Source organism: Lissotriton helveticus, chromosome 10 (genome assembly GCF_964261635.1).
Source record: "Lissotriton helveticus chromosome 10, aLisHel1.1, whole genome shotgun sequence".
Taxonomy (NCBI): domain Eukaryota; kingdom Metazoa; phylum Chordata; class Amphibia; order Caudata; family Salamandridae; genus Lissotriton; species Lissotriton helveticus.
In genome coordinates this window covers 805,390,183-805,405,089 of record NC_136071.1, presented here as the reverse complement: position 1 = coordinate 805,405,089, position 14,907 = coordinate 805,390,183, and the positions used below count along the sequence as shown (strand labels likewise).

Below are 14,907 nucleotides of genomic sequence, written 5' to 3'. Positions count from 1 at the left end.
GGGTAGGAGTGTTCTGATTAACTCAGATACTCTGCCCATCACCACCCCCTTTTTGAAACTGATAAATATGACCGCATGCCTGCGTGGTAGACAATCTACATGCCTGAATATTCTCCTGCCCGTACTAATACAAAATCTGTATAAATGGAGCCTAAGAAGGCTTCGAGGCCATGGTCAAGAGCTGTAGCCACACTGGTAAGTGTTGAATCAAAGATGTTGTTATCATAATTTACAATTACTAGATCGCTCCCTCCTTTTTGTTCAGCCACAATAATTGAGAATGGGGGCCCACTGATGAAATCCTCTTAACATTTACAGTAATTTTTATTAGCGATAAGTATCTATATAGTATCTCTTTCGCCCGCCCAGCTTGCGACGCTAGAGCTTCTAGAAAATATGAGAAAACCCTTCTACGTGTACTGGGCTTGTGCACCAGGTTTCTTGTATACATATAACATCATAACAAGATATAGTGCTAATCCAATCAACATTTCCTATCTTATGTGTTAGCCCATTCACATTCCAAGTTGCAAGCTTAAGGATACTGACTTACAGGATCCCTATTTGATGCACAGGTAGATGTGTTACATGTGCTTGGATGTTCATTACAGGTTGCCTTTGCAGCCTTGGCTACAGCCAACCTACAATCTGGAGCCATCCCAGAAATGAGTACGTGATCTTTAGGGGGCAGATGGCTTATCTAGGCGGTAATAAGATCCCCTCTACAATAAGTTCTGGGTCCCCCGCAATGGTAATGTCCTCCACGACCAAGTCATTCATTGTCATTTAGGGTGCTCAATACCTGATTTCTATTGGACACTGCAGCATCACCCTTGGTGTCTGCAAGTTCCATGCCCCATCATAATATTGGCCTAAAATCCTTAGATGCCGATAAACCCCCCCCATTGGGAGTATACCCATATATCGAACAGCCGCTGTGGGTGGCCCTACCTGTGTATGAATGCCTCTGGCAACTCCAGGGTTCTGAAAATTATTAACTAGGCAATTACCCTAAACATTTTTCTTTAGTGGTCTGATCCACTCCACTCTCCTTGTCAACAGAATTTGGTGTGCTCTAGCAGGGGGGAATGAGCGTTCGGAGCTAGGCCAGTGGACAACCTTGTTCTTCAGGCATTCAGTAATCTCCCTAACCCCTGGTTTCAATGGGGGGACATTAACCAATACTGCCACATATGGGCAGGAGGCAGGTGGCAGATTAATAATAACTACCTCCTGTGAAGACATATTGATATTAGAGAGGTGTTTGTTCATTTGTCTCCGCAGGGACTGGCCCACAGCATGTATCATAGTAGCAGATTCCCTATTAGCCTCTTGTACATTTATAACAGTTGTTAGCTTCTCCCAGACTGGTACCCACGCTGGTTTGTCTATCCAATTACAGTGAGCAGCCAGCCCTTGCAAAAAAGGTATATATGAGGAGCTCAGATTAACAGTAGTATAATTCTGTGTCTTTCTTTTACGTTTAGCTGCGGGCGAGTGGGCTGTGGTTGAGGCTTTAGCTGTGGCAGCCTTGCATGGGGAGATTGGAAGTGTTACCGTTTCTAAAACAGTAGGTACTTGACAGGCTGTAATGTTCTCTGGCCCCTTGATGCATCCAGTATTCTGACCATGTTGGTTTTTACTCAGGCCAAACTGCTCTTTGGTAGATAATAGACACTCAGATCCATTTTGCCCAGTTGCATTCAGGGACATACGTCGTTCAGCTTGGTCTTTTTCTTTAGATATGGCGCGAGCAAGAAAGGTGTCTATGGTGGATCGCTTAGGAGTAATAGTTGGTTCATGTGATGAATTTATACCTCCGACCTTACATTTGCCCACACACTGGTGTTAAGTACTAGTTAACAAAAGCACCACATAGAAGGAACCATACACAGGAAGAACGACTTACTTTTCACTGGTCCCGTTAAAGTCTAGTGGCTGGCTTTCATCAGCTGACAATGATGTCCTGACGATATTTATAAGGGCCCAAAAAAAAAAGCCAAGAGAGTGGGCCAACCTGGCCTGCGGGAGTGCTCCACCGCCTTTACGGCATGTCGGAGTTCAACTTCAGACCCACCCGCTTGTGACATGCTCAGTGCGCCAGGAGACCATGTCCCACCGCAGCGAAACTGCAATGGACAGCCGCGGGAAGACCAGCAGGTTGGTGAGGCATGCGATGGCCCAAGGAAGTAGCCAGTGCTGCAGGAGTGCTCACCCGCCTTTGCGGCATGTCGGGAGTTAAGGACCCACCCACTCGTGACGTGCCCAGTGCGCTGGGGGACCGTGTCCCACTCCAGCGAAACTGCAAAGGACAGTCACGGGAAGGACAGCAAGTCAGTGGGCCTCCGATGGCCTACGGAAGAAATAATTTGTTCACCAATGCAGGAGACTATGGGGAAAGACGTTTGCACAGAAAGTACATAGGTGGCCAAAAGACATCTTGACCTGGGAGTTCGCATGCTGTGCAACGCAAAGGCCATGCTATGTAGAACACGTGTGCATAGCGTGAGAGCGCAGTGGGTGAGCATTGTGGTTGTTTCTGTTTAGCAGTTACATAATTTATTCAACTGTTTCAGTGGACGGCGATTGAGGGGGTAGGAATATGTTCAAGGCACTATCCTGGAAAACACTGATGTGTTTTTGAAAAATGGAGGGTTGTATTTAAAATCGATGTGAAAGACAGGATTCACCAGCAGTTTAGCGACAATCAGATGGAATTTATGTTACTACGTTACTGAGAGAAAATTACTTTCTGGCTAGAAACAGCAATTATCTCTTATGTGAGGTTGTGCGTCATTATGCAAATGACTGTAAGAAGACACTGCATAGTAAAGTAAGGGCTGAGTGTGAAGGCATATCAGATGGGGACAGAAAGATGAATGAAGTTGTGCTATTTGTGCCTGAAAAGAAGGAATAAGCTGGTGAGATGAAGGAACTGACTGAGGTCTGACAGACACATAATGTGTAGGTTATGGTGGATTCTTCGTCATTTCAGTCTATTGCGGAAAAACAATTGTAGTTACATTTCTGCAGCAGAGGTAGGTCAGAGAGGTTTTTTGTTGCTAAAAAAAGAAATGATTTCCACAGAATGTGGCATCAGGGTATTTTAAGAATGGAACTAAAAACAAACAACTCTTTAGGTTGCTGTGCTTGAACCAGCAATAGTGTGGTGTAATAATGTTCACAAGTTTTCCATCACAAGGTCTGTAAAATGAAAATATTTGGCTGTATCTTTATCAGAGACTCTAGAATGCCAATAGTACATATGTTACATAAATCAGGAGGAACATGAAATGGAAGGAAGATGTTATCTAGACAGTATAAGCATACATGTGGCTAGCTCAATTTGTGGTAGCTAGCAAGAGAAATAGTGGCCTTAGAATATATGTTCATCTATATGACCTGAGCCATGGCATGTGAGTGGAAAGACATTCATTTTCTAACCAATGTGTTTTTGAGGAAGGCTGGGGCAGTAGAAAGATTTAGCAGAGTTCTACAAATCACCAGATCATGCTGCATCCTGGTCACACCATTTGACCTTGTTAGAGGGCAATTGATTCCGTTGCGCACCTGTTCAATTTACATTCGTCCTGTTCAAGTAGGTGATGCAGAGGATATTTCAGCTGCTCAGGATACGATAATGTAATTATTTATCTTCTTTATATTGCGCAAGCTTAACCGACAGGACGAGGTATCAGTGTGCCTAAGGAAGTATCATGGGAAACAGAGATTTCAGTCATTAAACATCATTGTTCAAATAAAATTATATGGGTTCAAATGTCTTTGCAATTGATGAGTGAGAAAAGATACAGGATAAGTGGTTTGAATGTCAACAGACTCTATTGAGCAAATGTGATGGGTAGGAATGATGGGGAATGTTTGCTTGGTAGATGATGTTTTTTTAGATTATGCTTGAATTCTGGGGTTTAAGGTGGCAAGTTTTACGAGAGAGCGTGGTGTAGGACATAGATTAGGGGCAAATAAGAAATAAGGATGACTGCTTCAAGAGGAGTGTACTAATATGGAGAAGAGAATAGCTTTTTAAGGCCTTATTAAAGCTGGACAATTTTAGTTTCTGTGATAGCTAAATAGGCATGCTAATATGCACTGTCTTCAGGTGATGCACAGTATTTTGTAAACGTGTGGAATTCAAGAAAAAAAGCTATTTTAGGAATGAGAATATGAGTGTAATGTGGTCAAATGTTTAGGAATTTAAAATAAAGCAGTTAAATATATATTATAAATGTGATCTTGGATCTGGCATATGGGTGGGGCTATTTAATCAATTAAGGTTCCATGATGAAGAATAGAAAAACAGTTTTTGCAAATGAAGGGCTAGACTGTGAAAAAGACTTCTGTTCCCAACGAAAAAGCTGAGCTCGAGGTCCAAGACAATCAGATTGTACCATGTATTCTCTGTATTTCCAAGTTACTTCTACTACTACAGAGCGGAATAAGAAGAACCTCATCATCAAACAACCCTGCAGCAGTACCGCACCTCGGATTGACCAACCAAAATGCTCAGATGCAGTGATGCCACATGTGGCCTACTTACACACGGTTATATTGCATTTGGCATCAACAATTGAGAACCTTAAGACACAGGTCGTTTGGACTTCATTTATCAGGAAAACAGAAACCATACTGTGAGGAAATGCTGCCAACAAATGGGACATATTCATCCTTAAACAATAAGCGAAGAAAACTCCATTCAGCCACCACAATTCAATGTTAATTTATTAGCAGCTTGTTTTAAATTCGAGAATATGTAGCTAAATGTTATGAGGTTTGAAACTTATCAAAAGGCTACATACTAAAGAATTTTAGAAAAGTACAAACGCAACACAGTGAAGATACACACACATATATATATATATCTTTATTACAATAATATCTGAATAAATATTTAATGTTGATCATAATTACTTTTTCTAAATTCGTACTTTTATCACATGGCGATAAATCTTACTTAATCTTCAATTCGGAAGTTACATGTGTACACTGTAGTATTTTGTGTTGAACAGTTAAAAATAGAGTAACCATTCTTCAGAATTCAACCAAATTTTGCCTTTTCACTAGCAAGAGCCAATCTGCGGATATTCGCTATACAACCAGCTGCAGCTTCTTGTAAGAGCTCATCTGTGGAACCCACCATGTCCAACAGAAGCTAGTGAAAAGAAAAAGACAACATATTAAGAAAAGTTACTTTAAGACAAGAAGAATCTGAAAGAAAGACCAATTAAATATTATGTTATAATTAAAAGCCAAGTTATAGAAAATCAATGCCAATGCATTTTCCCATCAATCACAGATTCAGCATGTTAGCATTCGCCCAGACAAATATTTGACTTTGGGTTGTAGAAAGACGCGTTTACAAAAAGTAGATTAATATTGTAGATGTTTATTCAACCAGATTATTCTTAGCTTGTTTTTTAATGCTAAGTTACATACGAATATTTGCCTGGCTATTGAAAGTTAGATACGATGTGCATAGTTTGAACCTCAAACACAACATAAATGCTCATGTGTTGCCTACAATGTGTAGTGGCCTAGGACAGTGCAATGTGTATTTTCTATATAGCGTGAACCAGGCCCACAATAAGAGGTGACAGATCACTTTATATTCATTACAGAAAGCACAGAATACCCAAGAAGATAAATTACAAAATATGGACAGCACTGAGTAACAGCACAGGAATTTTATATTAAGGAGATAAGAGGAACCGCAGTAAATCACCAAGAGCAGTTCAAAGTAGGTGGTGCCAGAGAGATGTTCATGAGATATATATTTACAGAGAAACAAGGGGTGGCACAAAATGAGCAGATCTTCACAATATCCCATGTAGAGATACAAAATTACATTTCAGTGTAGCTGAAGAATAGTTGTAGAAATCAATGAGAAGAGAATGAAAATGGATCAATAATCAAAATAACAAATACAGAAGGTATGTAACCGTGGTAATATTTCCAGGCAGTTGACAATAATAATTTGTGGCATTTAATGATCTACTTTGCAAGTGATCTATGAAACTTGTTTAGAATTAGGTAAAGCATGGGATATGCTTGATGAGCAAGTAGGGCATTCAACATTTTTGGAATTAATGAGGGTGGATTTCTGTCTTAAATATAGCACAACCTGGTGTAGATGTGTTTTGAGTCTTAGAATTATATTTCCTCCAGAGATGTTTAGCTTTTGATCTAGACATTGCAGGGTGCTCAGTCACGGACAGCTGTTATTCATACAGGTTATATCCTACATACTGTGTAATTCATTGGGGGGGTTCTTCTGAAGGAGGTCAGTGGGGGGGGGGGGGGGGTCATATGATCAAGAACCATAGTGCCTGAGACAACCTGCAAATTATATAGTAGAACAGACAGGTGAATTTTGTGGAAGCCATTGAGGAGAGGCACTGCCATATTGCCCATGGATTCTACATTTTGTTTGTGGTTCACCTTTGGAAAAAAGGTCCTCTATTTCAAAACAGATTAGCTGGTGCTCTTATCCATTTTCTTCACAAGTGAATGTACAGCACAGTTCCTAACATGAAGCTGAAAGACTTTGAAGGAGTGTTAGTATTGGGGGGAGAATACTAGGGTTTTCAATGGGATGAGTCAGTCAGTGGGAAGAACATGTATGTGTTTATTGGAGAAGAGGTAGAAATCAGCCTGTCGTTGATTTTGTTTTAGCAAAGTAATCCATTACTAAGTCTCAATGAGCCAGTTGATCAGGGCCTCTAGGCTATTTTTGTAAATGATGTACGTTTATGTTGGACTTGGCCCTTTTTGCAGGGTCATCCCTGAACTTTTTGCCTTCCTCCTGTATTTTGTCTGACCTGTTTTTGTTGCTTTTATGACTCTGGGCACTTTTTCACTGCTGATCCATGCTAAAGTGCATATGCTCTCCCTATAATAAATTGATGTATGTATTAGTGACTCCATGATTGGCTGGTTTGGTTTACTTGTAAGACCCTAATACAGTGCACTGAGTGTGCCCAGGGCTTGTAAATCAAATGCTGCTGGTGGGCTTGCCGCACTGGTTGTGCCACCAACAGAAGCAGCCTGTAAAAGTGTGTCTTAGGTCTGCCATTAAAGAGCCTGTGTGCAGTCTGGTACTGCCATGCTGACAGGGCATGTGCACCCACTTGCCAGCCATTAAACCTTCCATTTTCTGCATATTAGTCACCCCTATGGTAGGCCAAAGGGCAGGGTGCATTGTAGGTAAAAGGTAGGGCGTGCTCTGGTGTGTGTGGCATGTCCTAATAGTGAATTACAGCAATTTTCGTTTTTCACTATTGCAAGGCTACCTGTTCCCCATAGGCCAGAATGGGCAGTTTGATGATAACATCTTATAATCCTAACTGACTCAGGGAACTAGGTAGAAATTCGAGTTTAGTATGCCTGAGCCTGGAGAAGTGTGGCTCAATGGTTAGAGTGGCAGAACCCTGATGCAGAGGTCTAGCCCGGGACCAGGGTTCAATTCCCCGCCTCGGTGGGTCTTGGGCTCAGAAATTCCACGGACCTGATCATTCTCGCCTCGGTGCCTATTCCAATCATGGAGTCCCACTCTGCAACTCTGGGCAATAGCTTGCTTATTCTCCACAACGGCCCCCACAAGGCTAAGGATGCCTGGCCTCCACCTTGGGGGTGCCCAGGAGTGGACACCTCACAGGGAAAGCCAGGATGGGTTCCACAGCGGTATTCGCACAAGCGCCTTAAGACCCTTGCGGGTGAGTAGTGCGCTATACAAGTATCAATTTATATGATAAAAGACATTTTTTAGTGAAGTTGGTTTTAACATTCTGTGTTTGAAAATACCACTTGTAGAAAGTAGGTATTTTCTTGCCTAACTTTCCAAGCCTGCCTCTGCTAGGTTGTTTATTCCTTGTCTGGAGTTTGAGTGACAGTTGCTGGGGGATGCCAGGATGTAGGGTGAGTCAGCACAGGGCTGAACAGAGAGATTTGCATGTAGATGGGTGGGAGGAGTTGCACCTGGGACCTGAATAGGGCTATGCCTTCCCGCCACAATGCTGGCTCCACCTCCTGTGGTGCATCTGATGTCCCTGGCCTACACTGTGAAAGGAAAGAAGGAATCTTGAGAACAAAGTGCTCCAGGACTGACCAGAACTGGTTTTGACTAGGCAAAGGCCTTCAGAGAACAAAGGGAAAATGAGTATAAAAGAGTGGACCCAAACCCCAGAATTTTAGATCATGTTATGGGAAACGAGAAGAACCTTTGCTGATGAGAGGAACCAGAGAAACTGAGGAGGAGACTATACCTAAGCTGAGTGCTGTTTGGGGGATTGGCCTGCAGTGGTTGCCTGACTGCCAAAGAAAGGAGAAAGGACTTTGTGATACTTTCAAATCAACTTGTAAAGGATCTCCAAGGGCTTGAGATAGAGCTTGCCTCCTGCTAAAGTCTCAGGGACAACAGACTTCACCAACCAGCTCCCCTGCCTTCCCTTGCTGAGAACTGAAGTGCCTGCTGTTGAGTTGGGCCATCTGAGAGACTGCATGTCACTGGGAGCAGGAAGCGCGATGCAAGACGAAGAAGCGTGTCGACGCCACAGCCGTTGTCGTCGCATCACCGGAGAAGAGTGTTGCTGTCTCATCACCGGAGAAGCGTACCGCCGCTGCCTCTATTGCATCACCCGAAGCACCTCGCATCACCGAAGAAGAGTGCAGCCGTCGCAGCAGACGCGTCGCATCACCGAGAAGCGTGTTGCAGGACCTGTCACGTCAGGCGGGCACGCATCGTTGTCGCATCAAGGAGAAGATGCCCTTTTGTTTCATTGCACCGGATCTTCATCGCATCACGGCGCTGCTGGTCGCATCGCAATGGAAGCGCCATAAGAAACCGACGCATCACCTCTCCACACGGAGAAGAACCGACACATCCCCTATGCAGCAGTAAGGACCTGACGCATTACCGTTCTTGCGTGCAAGGAACTGACGCATCACCTCCCTGCAACACTTTCATTGTATAGCATTACGCATCCAAAGGTACAATGTTCTCAAAGTGTCGCATTTCACATCTAAGGAGAACTAAGCTATTTCTACCATTCTAAAGTACAGTATTGTGGATTTTTGCCTTTTGTGGTCTTGTGTTCAGTCTATATAAAAATACTTATTTTTATAATACAACCTGTGTGGTGTCCATCTGTAGTGTTTTCACTGTATTACTGTATGTATGCACAAATGCTTTACACACTGCCTCTGAGATAAGCCTGCCTGCTCGTGCCAAGCTACCAAGTGGGTGAGCAGGGGTTATTTTAGGAGTGTCGCCCCTTACCCTGACTAGACGCAAGGGTCCCTATTTGGTCAAAGATACCTACATCTGCCAACTAGAGACCCCCAAATCTAACATTGGTGGTCAGCAGTGAGGATTCTGGACTTGCATTTGTGACTCATATATAGTGATTGGTGAACACTACTAGTGAGTGCAGACCAAACGCAACCACGTACTTTTGGTAGATTGTTTTTCCTGGGATTTTCTATTTTTGCCTAGAACTGCCAAGTTTAGCCAACATGAGCAAAGCAGCATCCATCGCATCCGTTGATTGTGATTGGGAAGAGGAGAAACTAGAATGCTACAATGTGAAACAGCTGAAGCACTTCTGCAGGAGATTTAAAGGTGCTATGACCGGGGTTCACCAAGAAGGATAAGTTCCAAAAGGCGCGGAGGGCCTTGGTCGAAGGAAGAAATATTCCTTTAGAATGAGGAGTGGTCTGAAAATGCAGAGGAGCAGCTGGAAGGGCCCTTGGGTCCAGAGGGGAGGAGAGCACCTTCTCCAGTAGGTAGCAGTCTTTCTGCCAAGGGCCTGTCCCCAGAAGAGCTGGAGAACAGGGAGAAGAGTAGGATGCATGAGATGGAGCTGACCAAGCTTAAGTTAAATGTGCAGGTAGAGTTTGAGTTGCAAACTAGGAAATTGGCCCTAGAGGAAAAGAGGATGCAGTTTGAGCATACGTTGAGAATGAGGGAGCTTGATTTGGAGCTCGAGAGGCTTGAGGCCATGAGTGTCTCAGCCCAGAAAAAAGAAATGTGTGTAGCTCAGGAAGTGAGCTTTGCTGAGCTGGAGGTGGAATCCAGCTCAGATGGTGGCAGCAAAATTGAGTTATCTAGTGCTGAGGGAGCAGTACATAAACCCAGACATGTGGCGCCTGACTTGAAGGAGGGGGTGACATACACCAGGAGGTTCAAGGACACAAGGTAGCTCCAGTAGTGCATAGAGTCCTTGAGGAGAATGGGGAAACTGAGGCAGGGGTTCATGGTCCTAGGCGTGGGAGGCGGAAAACTCGGGCGCAGTCTCGCGCACCCTCCTGTCACACTGTCATATGGGAAACTTCCCTCATGCTGTTCACTTATTATTCGCTGATTCTTTTTTTCGCAGTATTATAAAACATTTCAACCCAAGATGTGCAATTATTTAATCCATCACTTAACGGAGCTCTATAAATCACTGAAGATACAGCGAAATTCTTTCTGTTTCTTTATTTCATTTTTTCATATGTCCACTGAGTGCTCAAACAGGCTTTTCACAGTAACACGTTGAATTAAAGATCAAAATAGGAATTTGCAGCGAAAATGACTCATGATTTTATGCCCAATGCATTTCGAGCCTTACTGGCTCTTCGTCAGGGGTCTCTGTAACAAGATCAGAAACACATCTCAGCCACCCATTCACTGTTGAAAAACATTATACAGCAAAACATAACCCTCAAGTGAAAACTAAACTCATTATCCCACTCCTATTTTTTCTATATTTGCACACACATAGTCTGTGAACCAAACAGATCATTATCCCTCCCACACCTCAAACCATTTTACCCCCGAGTGATTACAACACTCACTACTTAAAAAAATGACTATTGTATTGTGCTACCCTCAACTACGCCCCTCAATATAACGCATAATACTCCCTTGCTTAAGCCCACAGCCCGTTTCCCTTAAACTTTAAACTTATCAAAAAGTACCTAGTACTAGTCGTGGGAGGGACACTCTACTCACTCTAGATGTGAGGTGTAAGGAGAGGGGTTCCCCAAGGTTGAAGTCCTGGTATGTGAGTGTGAAGACCACCCAGAAGAGTGTGGGTTGAGTGACAAAGACATTCAGATGCAGTCTTGCCAATCTCAGGAGAGTAGTGTGGAGTAAGTGTGCGAGGCACTGGATGGAGAGGTGAAGGATAGTTTGGTTGATCCTGGTAGGGAGCTGTGTGATCCAATCGTGGGAGATCATATTGTAAGTCCCTGTTTTCCAGAGCTATGCCAACACCCGTTGGAGAGTGAGTTCTCTGACCCCAGGGAGCTCATATTGGAGGCAGACCTTTTGGTGGATCCAGAGGTTCTGGAGAGGCATTGGGGAGTGACACTGAGGGAAGTGGCTCAGGTATATCCCAACCCAGAGTGATGGAAGAGGTTCAGAGTCACCCAGCTAGGCCCCGGTGTAGTGGGAGTGGTGTAGGGGCTCACGCCCTGTCTCAGTGGAGAAAGACTGAGTGTGGGGCCGTGTCCCAAGATGCCTGAAACCCAGTCTCAGAGCCTGGATGGTTCTTTAAGGGATCACCAGGTGGGGAGCCTAGGCTGTCCTGATGGGCTGCCAGTTGAGGGGGATCCCCTAGTGTCTGGTGAACTGGGAGTGTCTGGAGGCAGGCCTCCATCAGTTCTGGTGTCTTGCGGTGCCACGCCTAAGTGGAGGATGCAGAAGTCCAGATTGAGGGGTGAGAGGGGGAAAAAGTCCCCAGTGGAAGAACCAGTGGTTCAGGGGCCAGCCAGAAGGGCTGAGTCACCAGTGAATGACCATTGTGACCCCACTTCTGTCCTGGTGTTAAATATTGGACGGATTTGTTAGCATGAGCTGAACGCCATTTTGTATTTCTGGCAGCCATTTTGTTTGCCATGTGCTCTGTTCTACCTTTCTGTTAACTGCTCTTGAAGTCTGCCTAGAGACAAATTATATTTAGCATCTTCCACCTTCGCACATGCCCAGAAGGGCCTAGCTAGTAGAATGCACCTGCTTCTCTAGTATAACTGTCAGGCTATTTTTGCTGCTGCATGGAGAAGTAACTCTCCTCCCACTTTGTTGAGCAAGCAGATCTTGTATGCCCATCTTAGTAATTTTGCATGCTTACATGAGCCAGGACTGCCCCTTGCATTTATGCTTACTATTTAACCCCAAGCATATATAAAGCCCCAGTTTTCTGTACTCCTTAGACTGCCTCATTCAGTTGCTAAGACTTCTGTGTGACGTAGTCTCACTCCTTTGAGGTTAATAAAAATGCTCTTTTATATTTCAGCTTCTGTGCCAATTTCTTCTTTGTTGGTTTAAAAGGACCAAGTATCAGTGGGACCCCTGTTTCAGGTTTCAATGTTCTTCAAATGGCGCTCCAACGTGGACCTCGTCAGAGAAGCGGCTTTCTGAGGGAGTGATCTTGTCAGGAGACAGAAATCTACTGTGGAGGACAGGACTCTACTAAGGAGGTACTCTGTGCACAGAGATTCTGGGGATTTTCTGTCTCTGCAGCCTGGTATATTTCTGGTCTTCCTGATTTTGATCCTCCACATGATGTCACCTCTGACTGAGAACCTTTTTGGCGTGAGTATTAAAAAAAAAAAAGTTAGGTCATTCAGAACTTGGCAGTTAGAATTTAGACAACCATTTGTTTGGTAAGAGTCGTTCTGCCGCTCTTACTGTTGGTTTTGATGCCTTGGATTGCTAAGGTAGTTTAGTAACGCTTACTGTGGCTTTGGAATTTTGGAATTTTTGTTGGCCAACTTTCGATTTGTATGGGTTAGATATGCAAATTGCAATTTGTGTAGGCAGGTATTGAGGAGATTTTCCTCTGATTTTGTTTGAATGGTGCAACGTACATAGAGTACTTTAAGAACTACTTTGGGTATAATATTTGCATATTCTGCAATATTTTGGGCATGCCTGTTTCAAGCACACATCAAAGAATGTGTTGCTTTTTGGAGGTACCATAGTGAGATGTGAATTAAATTAGCCGCTCCCTTGAGGGAATAGCTAGATAGGTTTAGGTATAAAAACATATTTCTTCCTTGGTGATTCTGTATCCCCAGCGAATTAAAATATGGATCCTTTTTCTGCGCAATTTTATGAATGGAGATCTGCAGAATGATTTGTTGGTGTTCTGCCAGCCAAAGCTAGTGAATTGAGAGTATTTTGGCTTCTTGGAAATAAGATTGGGCTGTTTTTTGTTTTGCAGTCTTTTGGAATACTATTGAGAAGCGTTTCTTGTAAATATGACTTACAACTAGTATTTACAAATGGTTTAATTTAAGTACAGTCTGTGGGCTGTCCTTTATTTCTGTCTTAAGTGTTGATCTGTGGGTTAAATGTGTGTTTAAATGTCTATATGGTTTGTGGTTTTACATTGCAACTTCTGTAAGTAAATAGCGATTGCGCTATTTATGAAATAATGGCTATTAAACGCGCTGTATCATGCGTCCTGAGTGTTTGACCCCTTCTGTATATGTCTAAAATGAGCTCAATGCATGTGTTTGTGGTTTGTCTTGTTGTCTTCAGTCTGTTATGCAAAATGTCATTTAATTAATATTAAATAAAAATTAAATAAAATTCCAGAAATGAACCATATGATATGCTAAATAAATTATATGTTACTATTTAAATTATAGAGTAAGCAACTAGGCACATGTACAAACTGCTAATGATTAAAAGATAAAATTAGAATTCACATTCAATAGGAATAAAAAAAGGCCTCAAAAACGAAATTGTGTGTTTTGCAATAAATAAACTTACAGCATTTTCCTTAGATACATTGTATTAGATATTAACAGGCAAACACTTCATCTGAAGTACATTTTTGATGAACTAAAACGCGTATTATAGAACACGCATTGAAAGGCCTCAGTTTTAAATAGACAGTCACCGTGCTTCCATTTCAACACTAAGAAAAGCTTTCCTCAGCTGTGTTTTTACTGCCGCTAAGCAAGCAGCTGTTGTTTTTGTAGGCCACGGAGAGACAGGAATGTTCACTCAGCCAGGATTTTGTCAGTTAAACACGGGTAAAATCCTGCATGTCAGACTGCTGTTTTAAAAAAAGTTACAAAAATCAAGTTCATTATTTTGTATAACAAGAAAACATTTCAAGTGAGGATTTTTCTTAAAGCCGTTTTTGTAAGCACATTCTTGGTTCTGATGTTAAATAATTGTCCTTTTAAAAAAAAAGTGGCGCTAAAAAATGTTTCATGTTTCAAGTTAGGCTTCTGTGCTTAGGCTTATGAATGAATGCGTCTAAATATGATAGGCAAGGAATGCAGCTTGCTTTTTCTATGTGGAATTATCAAAAATGATTGGTTTAATTTTTTTTTAAATTAATTATGAAAAATTAATAAAAAATAACTGCTTTTAAATTAGTTTTTTAATAATTCATAAAGCTTAATACTCATACTGTGAGCTCCTAGCATTAAAATTCAACTTAAGTTGTGTTGTACCGCATAATGAGGATATTTGCATATGGAATTTCACTCTGTGTAGGTGTAAAAAAACTAATTTTTATGAAGGTATATATGAATATTTTCAATTTCTAACTCCTGGGCTATGTAATGAACATTCTGATCATGAATATTATGCAAAAAAATGATAGGATATTCATTTTTTAAGTGCCCCAAATATCAAAGTTGAAATTGGGTAAAAAGCACTATTTAAACAGCATTTCTTTCATTTAGAGTAGCTTTTAAAGTGCCTTAGGCTTCAGTAAATGTATACATGTAGGTATAAAACAAATAGCTGACCTGTATATTGCTGCAAAACTATACTGCACCCTGCTGATAATTGAAAATATGTATAAAACCAGCAGAAGTTATTCTTTTAACTACAAACAGGGGGATAAGTGCTTTCCAGCTTTCTGTCTCTAGGCGAATTGGGACAGC

At 42.3% G+C, this 14,907-nt stretch overlaps 1 protein-coding gene across 2 annotated transcripts in view; it reads right to left on the bottom strand.

Annotated features, from left to right (window-relative positions):
• Nucleotides 1-4,848: 4,848 nt before the first annotated feature.
• Nucleotides 4,849-14,907, bottom strand: part of ODAD2 (outer dynein arm docking complex subunit 2) — a 1,353,572-nt gene continuing 1,343,513 nt past the window's right edge. For both annotated transcript variants that reach the window (XM_078663397.1, XM_078663398.1), the window contains one exon: nt 4,849-5,167. In XM_078663397.1, the coding sequence (XP_078519523.1) occupies nt 5,054-5,167 (114 nt within the window). In that variant the 3' untranslated portion in view covers nt 4,849-5,053. The remainder of the gene's footprint in view (nt 5,168-14,907) is intronic.